Genomic DNA, 15110 nt, shown 5'->3' on the forward strand with positions numbered 1-15110 from the left:
TGACCTTTATTTCCCCTAAGCAGTCTGTGGTCCAAAAAGAGTCCAAACAACACATTTATGTCTCTATAAGTTAAAATTCTTATTGAAATATATCTACTTACTTATTTGAAAGGCAGAGCAAGAACAACAGAAAATGAGAGAGAGAGAATGAGACAGAGAGAATCTTCCATCCACTGGTTCACTCCCCAAATGGCCACAACAGCCAAGGCTGGGCTAGTCTGAAGCCGTAGCCAAGAACTTCCTCCTGGTCTCCCACATGGGTGATAGAGACCCAACTAACTGGGCCAATTTCTGCTGCCTTCCCAGGTACATTAGCACTAGCAGGAAGCTGGACCAGAAACAGCGCAGTTGGGATGTGAAATGTCCCTCCAATATGGAATGCCAGCATCACAAGTGGCAGCTAAACTTTCTGTACCTCAATGCCAGCCAAAGTTAAAATTCTTAATTCTCTCTCCTTCCAAAAAGCAAAACAATTAAAAAAAAAACAAAACTGACTGCAGTTGGGTATATGCTAACATCTTGTAAAATTCCTACTATGATACAGGTAGAAAAATTCTTCTAGGATCTAATTGTATCTTTATACCAGGTCCAGAATTGGTTTTTGCATTTTTAAAGTTAAGAGTAATTCTTAGCAACATTGAAAGATGTATGACTACGATATTGCTGGATTTTCAAGAAGTTATTTATTTTCATTTTATTTGAAAGGCAAGAGGTAAAGAAACAAGAGAGAGAGGGATCTTTCATATACTGATTCACTCCTCAAATGCTGGGCCAGGCCTAAGCCAGGGGACAGAAACTCCACCTGGGTCTCATACATAGCAGGTTGCAGGCACCCAAGTACCTGAGCCATCTTCTGCTGCCTCCCAGCATGAGCATTAGCAAGCAGATAGAATCAAAAGGAGAGCTGGAACTTGTATCCAGGCACTGAGATATGGAATATGGGCATACAAACTGTTGCATCAAATACCTGTCCTCAAACTTCTTGAATAGGAAAAGGGCTAAAGACATGGGCTGAAAGGAAACACTGTTGCAAAGACCCTGTGTGGCCCCAAACCCTTGGGAAACCTGGAGTTTGGCACAAACCAGTATCAAACTGAGCCACTTATTTGCCTAATCAGATGAGTGGCTGCTAAAATTCTGTAACATTTAGAAAAAGAACACTAAATGTTGATATCAATAAAATCAAAAGCTCCTGATGGGCTCTTCTTTTGTCTTAATTTCTATACCCAAAGTATCTAGCAAACCACCTCATATAAATGAAATTTTAAAAATATTCCCAAGAGGGACTGGCACTGTAGTAAAGCAGGTAAGCCATCGCCTGCAACACCAGCAACTCATACAGACACAGGTTTGAGTCTGGCTGTTCCACGTCCAATCCAACTCCCTGCTAATGGCCTGGGGAAAGCAGCAGAAGATGGCCCAAGTATTTGTGCCCCTGCACCCAAGTGGGAGATCTGGATGAAGTTCCTGGCTCCCAGCTTCAGCCTGGCCCACCCCTGGCCATTGGAGCCATATGGAGTTAATCAGTGGATGGAAGACCTCTCTAACTCTGCCTTTGAAATAAATAAATAAATCTTCAAAAATAAATAGATATTCCCAAGAGACAATTCTCCATAAATTTTTCAGAATAATAAACTACATAGTAAATCATAACAAAAATAGCTATCCAACACTTATTTTGCAATATCAATAACCATCACTAAGCCACATCTGCTTTGACAATATCCCCACCTTATCTGGAGTTCAGGAGGCAGTTCTTTTTCCTCTTCCCATATAGTCATTTCTACAATGTATTTTATAACTGAAGGGAATATTTTCCTGGCTTGGGCAATTACTTCTTCATTCAACGGACAATGTGAACTCTGTAAGAAAGTGGAGAAAAACATACTATACTAACCAAGACTGTATACAAATAGATGAGGAAGATAATGTTATCAATTTGAAATAATCACTTCATAAGATATTAAAATATCCTCCAAGAATTAATTCGGGTTGAGCTCAAGAGAGCTGCTATTCACATCAGTGTTGTCTACCCTGGTAGCCGAGTTTGTGCTACAGATAACAGAAGGGAAAGGAGGCAACCACAGAGTTCCCTTCAGTGATTTTCTTCCCCTTAAGAATGTTTTCCTCTGCCTCTCTGAGCAGCATAATTATAACAATATTATATAATAACTGGTTATCCTTTATAAAAACTTTTCTGGTATTTTATTTCTCTCTCTCTCTCTTTTTTTTTTTTTTTTTTTTTTTTTTTTTTTTTTTTTTTTACAGGCAGAGTTAGACAGTGAGAGAGAGACAGACAGAGAGAAAGGTCTTCCTTCTGTTGGTTCACCCCCCAGATGGCCGCCACGGGTGGCGTGCTGCGCTAATCCAAAGCCAGGAGCCAGGTGCTTCCTCCTGGTCTCCCATGCAGGTGCAGGGCCCACGCACCTGGGCCATCCTCCACTGCCTTCCCGGGCCACAGCAGAGAGCTGGACTGGAAGAGGAGCAACCAGGACAGAATTCGGTGCCCCAACTGAGACTAGAACCCAGGGTACCGGCACCGCAGACAGAGGATTAGCCTAGTGAGCCACTGCGCCAGCCTCTGGTACTTTATTTCAACAGATCCTCGTGGCTACTCTAAAAGAAGGCTGAACAGGTACTAATGACACTTAAAAAATAAGGAACTCAGCCAATCACAAAAGGACAAAATATGATTCGTTCACACGAAATATCTAAGGTAGTCAAATTATAGAAACGTCAGCAGAAAGGTGACTGCCAAAGGCTTGGAGGAGAGGAAATAAGTATTTAGTGGGTATATTTGTAGGGCTTCAAGAGTAAAAAGTTCTTGGGATCTGCTACACTCAATGCAAATCTACTTACACTGCTGAAATATATCCTTAAGAACAATTAAGACTGTAAATTTAATGTCTTGCATTGTTTGTTAAACAAATGATATATCTACCTTAAAAAGGAGAGATTTATTTAATTATTTTAGAGGCAGAGAGACAGAGAAGGAAAGATACAGACAGATCTCTTTCATCTGCTGGTTCAGTCCTCAAATGCCTGCAACAGCTAGGGCTGGAGCATGCTAAATTCAGGAGCCAGAAACTCCCTTCAGATCTCCCACATGGGTGGCAGGAATCCAAGTACTTAGGCATCATCTGCTGCCCTCCAAGGCACATTAGCAGGAAGCTGAATGGGAAGCAGAGGCAGTACTTGATCCCAGACGTTCTGATATGGGATGGGGGTACTCCAAGCAGTGGCATAACCTACTGTGCCACAATATCCACAATACATACACACAAACACAATGGTTGAGAATCCATCCAAAGTCAAAGAGCAGAAGCACAACTGAAATCTGGGTCTTTTGACTTCCACAATAAACAATGTTTTCTTCATTACATAACATGAATAAAACATTTGTTCAAGCTATTCAGCTATAAAATGTATTTGACTGTTCTATCTATATCATAAGACTTTGGGGAATGCACATCAAAATCACAGTAAGGGGGTTGGCATTTGTGGTGCAGTGAGTTAAGACACTGTTTAGCATTTCCCCATCCCATATCAGAGTGCCAGTTTGAATCCTGGCTACTCTGCTTCCAATACTGCTCTTTGCTAATGCATCCTATTAGTCAGCAGATGATGGCTCAAGGCTTAGGCCCCTGCTACTTACAGACTTATAGGTATATGGGAGACTCGAATGAGTTTTGGGCTCCTGGCCTTGGCCTGGCCCAGCCCTGGCTACTGCAGGCATTTGGGAAGTAAAGCAGTGGATGGAAGATATCTCTCTTCTCCCTCCCCCTCTCTCCCTCCCTCCTCCATTCCCTTTCCCTCTCTCTTCATTCTCTCTTTTCTCTCATCCTGACAATTGGCCTTTCAAGTAGATGAAAATAAACATTAAAAAAAAAAATGCTGCTTGGAACACCTACATCCCAGTTTTAAGTACCTACATTCAATTCCTAGCTCTGTTCCTGATTCCAGCTGCCTGCTAATATGCACCTTGGGAGGCAGCAGGTGATAACCTAAGTAACTGGGTCCCTGTTACCAACCCAGGAAATTGAGGTTGAGTTCTGACTTTGGCCTGTCTCAGCCCCAGCTGTTGCAGACATTTGTGGAGTGAACCACTTGATAGGAGATTTCTCTTTACCCCTCTGCATCCCAAATAAATAAATAATTTTTTAAAATGTTAAGCACAGGGGCAGGCATTATGGTGCAGCAGGTTAAATCCACTGGCATCCCATTTAGGCACCAGTTCAAGTCCTGGCTGCTGCACTTCTGATCCAGATCCCTGCTAATATGCCTGGAAAAGCAGCAGAAGATGGTTCAAGTGCCTGGGCCACTGCCATCCATGTGGAAGACCCAGATGGAATTCCAGGTTCCTGGGTTTGGCCTGTCCCACTACCAGCCTTTGCGGCCATTTAGGGCATGAATCAGTGGATGGAAGATTCTCTCTCTCTTTTTTTTTTTTTTTTTTTTGACAGGCAGAGGGGATAGTGAGAGAGAGAGAGAGAGAGAGAGAGAGAGAGAGAAAGGTCTTCCTTTTTGCCGTCGGTTCACCCACAATGGCCACCACGGCTGGCGCGCTGCGGCCGGCGCACCGCGCTGATCCGAAGGCAGGAGCCAGGTGCTTATCCTGGTCTCCCATGGGGTGTAGGGCCCAAGGACTTGGGCCATCCTCCACTGCCTTCCCGGGCCACAGCAGAGAGCTGGCCTGGAAGAGGGGCAACCGGGACAGAATCCGGCGCCCCGACCGGGACTAGAACCCAGTGTGCCGGCGCCGCTAGGTGGAGGATTAGCCTACTGAGCCGCGGCGCTGGTCTCTCTCTCTCTTTTTCTCCAAACTCTGCCTTTCAAATAAATAAATCTTTTGTTTTTTTTTAAAGATTTATTTATTTACTTGAAAGAGAGTTACACAGAGAGAATAGGCAGAGAGAGAGTTCTCCCATCTGATGGTTCACACCCCAGATGACCGCAACAGCCGGAGCTGCACTGATCTGAAGTCAGGATCCAGGAGCTTCTTCCAAGTCTCCCACGGGGGTGCAGGGGACCAAGCACTTGGGCCATCTTCTACTGCTTTCCCAGGCCATAGCAGAGAGCTGGATTGGAAGAAGAGCACCCGGGACTCAAACCGGCGCCCATATGGGATGACAGCGCTTCAGGGCAGGGCGTTAAACCACTGCGCCACAGCACCAGCCCCTAAATAAATCTTTCTTAATAAATATTTTTTAAAGATTTTATTTATTTTATTTGATAGGTAGAGTTACAGACAGTGAGATAGAGACAGAGAGAAAGGTCTTCCTTCCGTTGGTTCACTCCCCAAATAGCTGCAATGGCCAGAGCTATGCCGATCTGAAGCCAGGAGCCAGGTGCTCTTCCCCCTGGTCTCCCATGAAGGTGCAGGGGCTCAAGCACTTGGGCCATCTTTCACTGCCTTCCTGGGCCACAGCAGAGAGCTGGACTGGAAGAGGAGCAACCAGGACTAGAACCGGCGCCCATATGGGATCCTGGTGCCACAGGCGGTGGATTAACCCAGTGCACCACGGCACCGGCCTAATAAATATTTTAAGGGGCCGACACTGTGGCCCGGTGGGTTAAAGCCCTGGCATGACGCACCAGCATCCCATATGGGGGCCAGTTCAAGACCCAGCTGCTCCTCTTCCAATCCAGCTCTCTGCTATGGCCTGGGAAAGCAGTAGGTAGCCCAAGTCCTTGGGCCCCTGCACCCCCGTGGGAGACCCAGAAGAAGCTCCTAGCTCCTGGCTTCAGTCTGGCCCAGGCCTGGCTGTTGAAACCATTTGGAGAGTGAACAGCAGATGGAGGATTTCTCTCTGTCCTCTCTTTCTCTTTGTGACTCTACCTTTCAAATAAATAAATCTTTTAAAAAAGCAAACCTAAAAACAATGTAAACATATATTCACACAAAATTTTATACAGAAATATTCACAGCAGTATAGTTCATAAGAGCCCAAAATGGAAACACAACACAAATGTCCATCAAGTGATGAAAGGATAAATAAAATGTGGTATATATATATCTATACAACAAAATATTACTTGTCCATGAAAAAGAATGAAGTACATGCCACAACATGGGTGAATCTTGAAAACATTAAATGAAAGAAGTCAATCACAGAAGACCAGATATTTCGATTCTATGCTTATAAAATATATAGAATACACAAATCTGTAGACTCAGAAAGTAGATTAGTAGCTGCCTAAGGCTAGGAAGTTGGGGAGAAATGAAGAATGTCTTCCAAAGGATACAGAAGCCGGCGCCGTGGCTCACTAGGCTAATCCTCCGCCTTGCGGCGCCAGCACACCGGGTTCTAGTCCCGGTTGGGGCGCCGGATTCTGTCCCGGTTGCCCCTCTTCCAGGCCAGCTCTCTGCTGTGGCCCGGGAGTGCAGTGGAGGATGGCCCAAGTCCTTGGGCCCTGCACCTGCATGGGAGGCCAGGATAAGCACCTGGCTCCTGCCATCGGATCAGCGCGGTGCGCCGGCCGCAGCGCGCCGGTCGTGGCGGCCATTGGAGGGTGAACCAACAGCAAAGGAAGACCTTTCTCTCTGTCTCTCTCTCTCACTGTCCACTCTGCCTGTCAAAAAAGAAACTCAAAAAAAAAACCAGGCCGGCGCCGCGGCTCACTAGGCTAATCCTCCGCCTTGCGGCGCCGGCACACCGGGTTCTAGTCCCGGTCGGGGCGCTGGATTCTGTCCCGGTTGCCCCTCTTCCAGGCCAGCCCTCTGCTGTGGCCCGGGAGTGCAGTGGAGGATGGCCCAGGTGCTTGGGCCCTGCACCCCATGGGAGACCAGGAAAAGCACCTGGCTCCTGGCTCCTGCCATCGGATCAGCGCGGTGCGCCGGCCACATCGCGCTGGCAGCGGCGGCCATTGGAGGGTGAACCAACGGCAAAAGGAAGACCTTTCTCTCTGTCTCTCTCTCTCTCACTGTCCACTCTGCCTGTCAAAAAAATAAAAAAATAAAAAAAAATAAAAATAAAAAAAAAAACCAAAAAACAAAACAAAACAAAACAAAAAAAACACACAAAGGATACAGAGTTTCTTTCTAGGTGATGAAAATATCCTACAGTCCACAGTGGTGATAGTTGCAAAAATTCAGGTGCATTATCTCTTAATTCCACTTGGCCGTGAAATTTCTGAAGTACTTGTACTTTATAAAGATCACTGAATTATCTGCTTTAAATGGGTGAATTTTTAATATGCATACAAATTACAACTCAATAAACTGTTAAAGGGCATAAACAGGAAGAAAACTGGTAGCTCTTTAAGACTAAAAAAATCCAATAGAAATGCAGTATAGGGGACAGCGCTTTGGCATAGCAGGTTAAAGCCCTGGCCTGAGGTTCTGGCAGCCCATATAGGCGCCGGTTCTAGTCCCGGCTGCTCCTCTTCCAATCTGGCTCTCTGCTATGGCTTGGGATAGCAGTGGAAGATGGCCCAGGTCCTTGGGCACCTGCACCTGAGTGGGAGACCCGCAAGAAGCTCCCCGCTCCTGGCTTCAGATTGGCTCCCGGCTTCAGATCACTGGGGAGTGAACCAGCGAATGGAAAACTTCTCTCTCTGTCTCTACCTCTCTCTGTAACTCTGTCTTTCAAATAAATAAAATAAATCTTAAAAAGAAATGCAGTATAAGGCTTTTAATATTAAATTTTAACCTAAATTCTATAGGATAACCTAATGAACTCTGCTTCATTCTATAGACACCAAACCATTAACCCACTCATTTACTCTTAAGCACTCATTTTGTCCCACCCTGCAATGCTTTACAATTCCAATTTTTACTCAGTCTGACATTTTTTCTCTGGAGATTTTACTCAGATGCCTTTGTTAGAGACAGATTATCTTTCTAACCCTCTCTCAGCTCAAATTTTCCTTTCAACTTTTCATAAAAGTAGCCTGATGTGAAGAGTTAAACTACCTATGCTTCATATTGTATCAGTAGTTGAGTTCTTTGGATGAGGTATGGTAAGCATATAAGAAATTTCTTGTCTCTTATGTCATTAACATCTAGATATTTCTCCCATCCTCATCTCCTTTTATTCTTAGTGATGGAGACAAGACAGTCTTTCTGTTAAAAATTCTATATTTTAAATTTATTTAAAAGCATATTTTTAAAAATGTTATTTATTTGAAAGGTAGAGAGACAGAGAGTAAGACCTCCCATCTGCTGGCTTACTCCCCAAAAGTCTGCGATGGCTGGGGACTGGGCTAGGCCAAAAGTCTGGAGTCAAGAACCCAAACCAAGTCTCCCATGTGGGTGGCAGGTACCCAACCTCTTGAGTCATAACCTGCTGCCTCCCAGGATGTATATCAGTAGCAAGCTGGAAGTAGAGCCAGGCAACAAACCCAACCACTTAGATATGGGGTGGGAGCGTCCCAAAAGGCTTCTTAACCACTAAACAAAATGCCAGCCCCTAGATTTATTTTAAAATGTATATCATTTTAGATTTATCTTCCTTGTGGCATTATCTTATTCATCTATTCCCGTATTTCCTATAAACTAGAAGTTAAATCTATGAAGTTCAGGTTAAACACCTTTAACAAGAATATTTCATAAGTAACTATCTATTTAGAATTTCAAAAGTTTTATTATGGTATAATGTACATACCATACAATTCACTCAATTTAGAGTGTATAACTCAAGTATTTTTAGTATCTTCATAGATCTAACCACTATCACAATCACTTTCAGAATATCTTTATCACCCAAAAAAACTGCACAAAACCCCATCCTTTAGCAATGATCCTTCCTAACCTCAGCCCTCAATACTTTCATCCCTCCTAGCCCTAAACAAGCACCAATATACTTTCTGTATGATGGACTTGCCTATTCTGCATTTTTCATTAAATGGAATCATATAACGTGGTCTTTTGTGATGAGCTTTGTTTACTTACCCTACTTTTTCCAAGTAGCACTTCCTTCCCTTTCATAGACTAATAACACTCCACTGTATGGATATATAACAGGTTGTGTAACTAATCATCACTTGGACATCTGGGTTGTTTACACATTTTTGGCTATTATGAATAATACTATTATGAACATTCATGTTCAAATATATGAACACCTATTTTCAACTGAATACATGTAAGAGCACTTCAAAAATTTGATGGAAGAGGGAATTAAAAGATAAATTTATTTTAGTGTCAACAATTTTGATATCCATGGACATTTTTCCATAATATGCTTTTTTCATGAGGACCCCATATATGTACAGATCTCAAAAAATTTTTGTACCAAAAATAAACTTGTCTTTTAATTCCATCTTAATTGAATTTTTAAAGCGTCCTTGTATTTAGCTGTGGGATTGCTAAGTCATGTGGTAACTCTACATTTGACTGACAAATTGCCAGATCATTTTCCAAAGAAGCTGCACTTTTTAATATTTTCATCACAGTATACAAAGGTTCTAATTTTGTCACACCCTTGCCAACCCTTTCTTATTATCCTTTTGATTATACAGCCCATTTGGTGTGAACAAGTAGTTTTGATTTGCATTTTCCTGATAAGAATACTTCTTCTTTGAAGAAATGTCTTGAGATTCTTTGTTCAGTTTTAAATTAGGTTGTCTTTATAACTGAGGTCTTTTTAACAATATTTATTTATTTATTTATCTGAAATGCAGAGTTACAGAGAGGCAGAAGCAGAGAGAGAGGGGTAGGTCTTCCATCTGCTGGTTCACTCCCCAAATGGCTACAACAGCCAGAGATAGGCCGATCCGAAGCCAAGAGTCAGGATATTCTTCCAGGTCCCCCATATAGGTGCAGGGGCCTAAGGACCTAGGCCATCTTCCACTGTTTGCCCAGGCCATTAACAGGGAGTTGGATCAGAAGTAGAACAGATGGGACTTGAACTGGCGCACATATGGCACTGCAGGCAGTGACTTTACCTGCTATACCAAAGTGCTGGCCCCTATTACTGAGTTTTAAGAGCTCTCTGTAAATTCTACATATAAGTCTCCCATCAGCTATGTGATCTGCAAATACATTTTTCCCATTCTGTGAGCTGCCTTGTCACATTCTTGACAGTACCCTTTGGAGAATAAAAGTTATTAATTTGATAAAGCCTAAATTATCTATTTTTTTCTTTTTTTAACTCATACTTTTGGTGTTGTATCATTGAATTTTTTGCCTAATCTGAGATCATGAAGATTTACCCCATGTTTACTTCTAAGAAATACATAGTTTTAGCTCTTACACTCAGGTCTTTGATGTACTTATTTTTATGTACTAAAAATTACACATAGGTATAGGCTAAGGGGCTCCAACTTCATTGGTTTTTTTTTTTTTTTTTTTTTTTTTTTGCATACGGGTAGCCAATTATCCTAGCACCATTTGGTGAAAAGACTATTTTTGCCACCATTGAATGGTCTTGGTAATCTTGTTGAAAATCATTTAATTATAGACAAGTTGGTTTATTTTTGGACTCTTAATTCTATTCCATCAACATAAGTCAATTATTATACTAGTACTACCCTATCTTGATTACTATCGCTTTGTAGTAAGTTTAAAAACAAGGACGTGTGAGTTTTCTAACTCTGTTCTTTTTTTCAAGATTGTTGTAGCTATTTTGATCCTTTGTAATTATGCATAAATTTCAGTCATTTTGCTATTCCCACCTGGGATTCTACCAGGAATTGAACTGAATTTATATGTCACTTTGGGGAGTACTGCCATTTTAATATTAAAGCTTTTGATCTAGAAACATGGGATGCTTTTCCATTTATTTAGATTTTCTTTAATTTTTTTCAATGGTGTTTTTACAGTTTTCAGAGTAAAAGGTTTATACTTTTGTTAAATTTATTCCTAAATATTTTATTGTCTTTGATACTAAATGAAATTATTTAGTATATTTGCTAATATACAGAACTGCAAGTTGGTTCCATATAATTCTCTTGTATCCTTTAATCTTGCCAAACTAGTTTATTAGTCCCAGTAATTTTTTAAGGATTCTTCAGTTTTTTCCATATACATCTGCAAAGAGAGTTAGTTCTGGGGCTGGCGTTGTGGCATAGCATGTAAAAACACTGCCTTGTGGGCCACTGGTTTGTGACCCAGCTGCTCTACTTCTGATCTGGCTCCCTGCTAATGCATCTGGGAAAGCAGAAGAGGATGGCTCAAATGCTTGGGCCCCTATACCCATGTCGGAGACCCAGATGAAGCTCCTGGCTCTGTCTGGCCCAGCCATGGCCATAGTGGCCATTTGGGGAGTGAACCAGCATATGGAATGTCTCTCTCTCTCTCTGTGATTCTTTCACATAAATAAATAAATCTTAAAAAAAAAAAAGAGGTAGTTTTTTTCGAAAGGCAAAGTTACAGAGAGAGATGGAAAGAGACAATCTTTTTTTAAATTTTATTTATTTATTTTAAAGTCAGAGTTACAGAGAGGCAGAGGCAGAGAGAGAGAGAAAGAAGTCTTCCATCCGCTGGTTCACTCCCCAAATGGCCACAACAGCTGGAGCTGAACCAATCTAAAGCCAGGAGCCAGGAGTCTTCCAGGCCTCCCACGTGGGTGCAGGGGCCCAAGGACTTGGACCATCTTTTACTGCTTTCCCAGGCCATAACAGAGAGCTGAATCGTAAGTGGAGCAGCTGGGACTTGAACTGGCACCTGTATGGGATGCTGGCACTGCAGGTGATGGCTTTACCTGCTACGCCACAGTGCCAGCCCTGAGACAGATCAATCTTGCATCTGCAAGTTAAATGTCCACAATGGCCAGAGCTGAAGCTAAGAGTCCAGAGCCTCTTTCTAGTCTCCCTAATGGGTGCAGAGACCTAAGCACTTGGACCATCTTCAGCTGCTTTCCCAGGCATATTAGCTGGATCAGAAATGGGAGCAGCCAGGTCTTGAAGTGGTGCCTATATGGGATGGTGGCATTGCAGGTAGAGGCTTATCCTGCTATACCACACTGCCAGTTCCTGCTGCTTTTTTTTTTTTTTTTTAAACGTGGATATCTTCTACCACTTTTTCTTACCTAAAAGGAATGGTAGAACCTCTAGTGAAATGTTGAATGTATATGGGAAAAACAGACATCATTGTCTTACTTCTGACCTTGGGAGGAAAACACCCAGTATGTCACCAGTAAGTATATTAGCTGTGAGTTCTTCACAGATGCTGTTAAGATTGGGATATTTGTTTGAGAGTTCACCAAAGGCCCATGTGTTAGTCCTCAAAGTTTTATGTTAATGACTAATGGATTAAGGATGAAGTTAACCTAGTTATGGTGTCTGAAGACAGAGCTTTAGAGAATAATTAGATTGGATTAGGTTGTTATGATGGAGCCCATCCCATGAGAAAATCATGGTGGCTTTCTGAGGTGAAAGAACATGTAGATGCAAGGATGTTCCCTGTTTCTATACTTCTTAGCTTGCTGTGTGATCATTCCTTTGCACATACTCCCTCACTGCCATCTTCTAGTCTTACCAGATCATCAAAACAATAGGGCCCACTGGACCTTGGACTGTGAAACTCCAAAACCATGAGCCAAATTTAACCTCCCTACTTTGTAATAGTGTATCTTAGGTATTCAGTTGTGACCAAAAAAAAAAAAAAAAAAATTAAACTGATGAATACAGATACCTTTTATCAGGTTGAGAAATTTGCTATTCTTAGTCTACTGAATATTTTTATCATGAAAGGATACTGGATTCTGCCAAATGTCTTTGTGCCCTCTATTATGATCCCCATGTGGTTTTGTTTTTTATTCTATTTACATGGCATATTACACTGATTAGTTTTTAAAAGTTAAATCAACAAGTTGAACATCCCTAATCTAAAAATTCAAAACCCGAGACACTCTGAAATCTTTGATGCACAGAAGGGATGCTCAATCTGTAAAGTCTATAAAAACATCCTAAAAATCTGAAAAATCTCAAAACTTGAAACATTTTGGATAAGAGATAGTCAAATCTGTAATTCATTTTATATCAAATGAGGATCTTACTGTGCTACATCACTCCATTATTAATGATGTTAATATTGACAATTAGTTTGAGCTGACAGCAGAATACCTTCATTGTAAAGCTCCATTTTCCCCCCTTAAAACTAGCAAATAATTTAGAACCATATGAATAGTGCTCCTTAACAATCTAAGTCTGAATGCTTTTAGCATTCATTAACAATCCATGTCTGAATCAGATATTTCCTTAGAATCTGCAAACTACCATTCCTTCTCTGTTAAATAGCATTTCTCCAGACAGAACTTTTCCTGATAAAACAGAAATACCTAGTTGCCATGAAACAAAATTCCTTCCAAAAAGGTAGAATAAATGTTTATTTCATTCCCTTTAATTACCAAGAAATTGATATACTAACTACTGCCATGGTGACAAAGAAGTTCTGTTTTACTTAGCTCTCATTTAAGTTTCATTAGAAACTCATGAATTTTTATATATTCAGTATGATTTAATCATACAGTAAGAATGCTCCAATTATCCAACTAATGTCAACAGGAGCCTTTACAAGTTGGGTCCTAGTTCTCTGATATAAACTTAATTGAACAAATTTACATTAACATTCCCAAAATACAGACCCGGAATCAGGTATTTTAACAAAAAGCCTGATTTCTTTTAGGGGAAATGGTACTCAAGAGATCAATTCTGGGGCCGGCACTGTGGCGTAGTGAGTACAGTTGTCACCTGCAGTGCCAGAATCCCATATAGGCATTGGTTCAAGTCCAGGCTGCTCCACTTTTGATCCAGCCCTCTGCTATGGCCTGGGAAAGCAGTAGAAGATGTCCCAAGTCCTTGAGCCCCTGCACCTGTACGGGAGACCCAGAAGCAGCTCCTGTCTCCTGGCTTCAGACTGGCCCAGCTCCAGCCATTGTGGCCATTTGGGGAGTGAACCAGCAGATGGAAGACCTCTCCGTCTCTCTCTCTCTGCCTCTGCCTCTCGATAACTCTGCCTTTCAAATAAATGAGAGAGCTCAGTTCCTGGGACCTAGAGGTATTCACTACCATAGAGGAATCTGGAACAGGTGAAAGAGCATAAAAACTACCTATGTTTTGAGTTTTGAAAGGATTTATCTATGAAACTATTTGAACATTATATTTTGAAGGAAGTACTTTTTCTTGACAACTTTTAAAATTTCTTCAATGGTTACTGCCCAAATTTCCTGCTTTTGAATAAATTTTGTCACTTTACACTGTCTTATAAAACAATCCATTTCAAATATATTTGCGGATTCATTCAAAGAGCCTTTTACAATCCTTTTCATTCCTCTGTATCTGTGATTCTGTAGGTTATTCACCTATTCTGTTTCCTAATTCATTAAATTCTGCTCATATTTATTAACAATTATTTTCTCTTGTTATTTTATGCTTATCAAGTTGATGGCTTAAAAAAGGATTCTGGATTCATTCTTCAATGGGAATTCATTCCCTCCTTAGAGAAATTATCAAATCTTTAACTTCTTTGAAGAAGAAAAAATTCTTTATATGTAAATATGAAAACAAAAATAGTAAAATTCTAAATGGAATTCAGTGTAACCCATACACCTAACATTTATTATTATCTAATTTCATTAAGTTTAAATTACCTACCCATTTTTTAAAAACATCATTCTTACCTCTTTTGTAGTACCTCCTCTTCCAGGCTCATGATTTAAACAAAAAGGACCAGTTTTCCAGGCCTCTGTGTCTCCACAGTCACAAAATCCTCCTCCAGTAGAAGTATGCATCTGATAAATATAAAAGGAGTTTGTCTTGAGTTCAAAAACATATTACAAAGGAAGCAAGAAAGATAAAGGTGACTCAAATAACAAATACTCACTAATACTTCAACTTTAATTGCCTTCAATGTAATAAAAACTGAATAACAAAAACATTTTGATTGCCCCAAAAATAAACAAAAAGCCACCAAATCCTAAATATTTCATCATAATAAAAAATTTTATATCATACCCATTTTATTTTTTAAAGTATAGTTTATTTGAAAGGTCGAGAGAAACAGGTTCACTCCTCAAATGCTCCAAGCAGCCAGGGATGGGCCAGGCCAAAGCCGGGAGCCAGGAACTTAATCCAGGTGTCCCATATGGGTGGGAGAAACCCACCTACTTGAGCTGTACCTGCTGACTCCCAGAGTGTACACTGACAGGTACCTGGAACAGGGAGCA

At 41.2% G+C, this 15110-nt stretch overlaps 1 protein-coding gene across 6 annotated transcripts in view; it reads right to left on the bottom strand.

The window, feature by feature from the left end:
* The window catches only part of UBR1 (ubiquitin protein ligase E3 component n-recognin 1), a 168872-nt gene that overhangs the window by 111979 nt on the left and 41783 nt on the right, over positions 1–15110 (bottom strand). For all 6 annotated transcript variants that reach the window (XR_016218058.1, XR_016218057.1, XM_089310167.1 and 3 more), the window contains exons 4-5: positions 14565–14675; positions 1732–1862 (exon numbers count right to left, since the gene is read on the bottom strand). Coding sequence is in view for 4 of the 6 variants with exons in the window: in XM_089310167.1 (XP_089166293.1) it covers positions 1732–1862; positions 14565–14675 (242 nt within the window). In the remaining 2 variants the exon portion in view is untranslated. The remainder of the gene's footprint in view (positions 1–1731; positions 1863–14564; positions 14676–15110) is intronic.

Source organism: Oryctolagus cuniculus, chromosome 12, assembly GCF_051225735.1.
Source record: "Oryctolagus cuniculus isolate XC-2025 breed Fujian yellow rabbit chromosome 12, ASM5122573v1, whole genome shotgun sequence".
NCBI classification, from domain to species: domain Eukaryota; kingdom Metazoa; phylum Chordata; class Mammalia; order Lagomorpha; family Leporidae; genus Oryctolagus; species Oryctolagus cuniculus.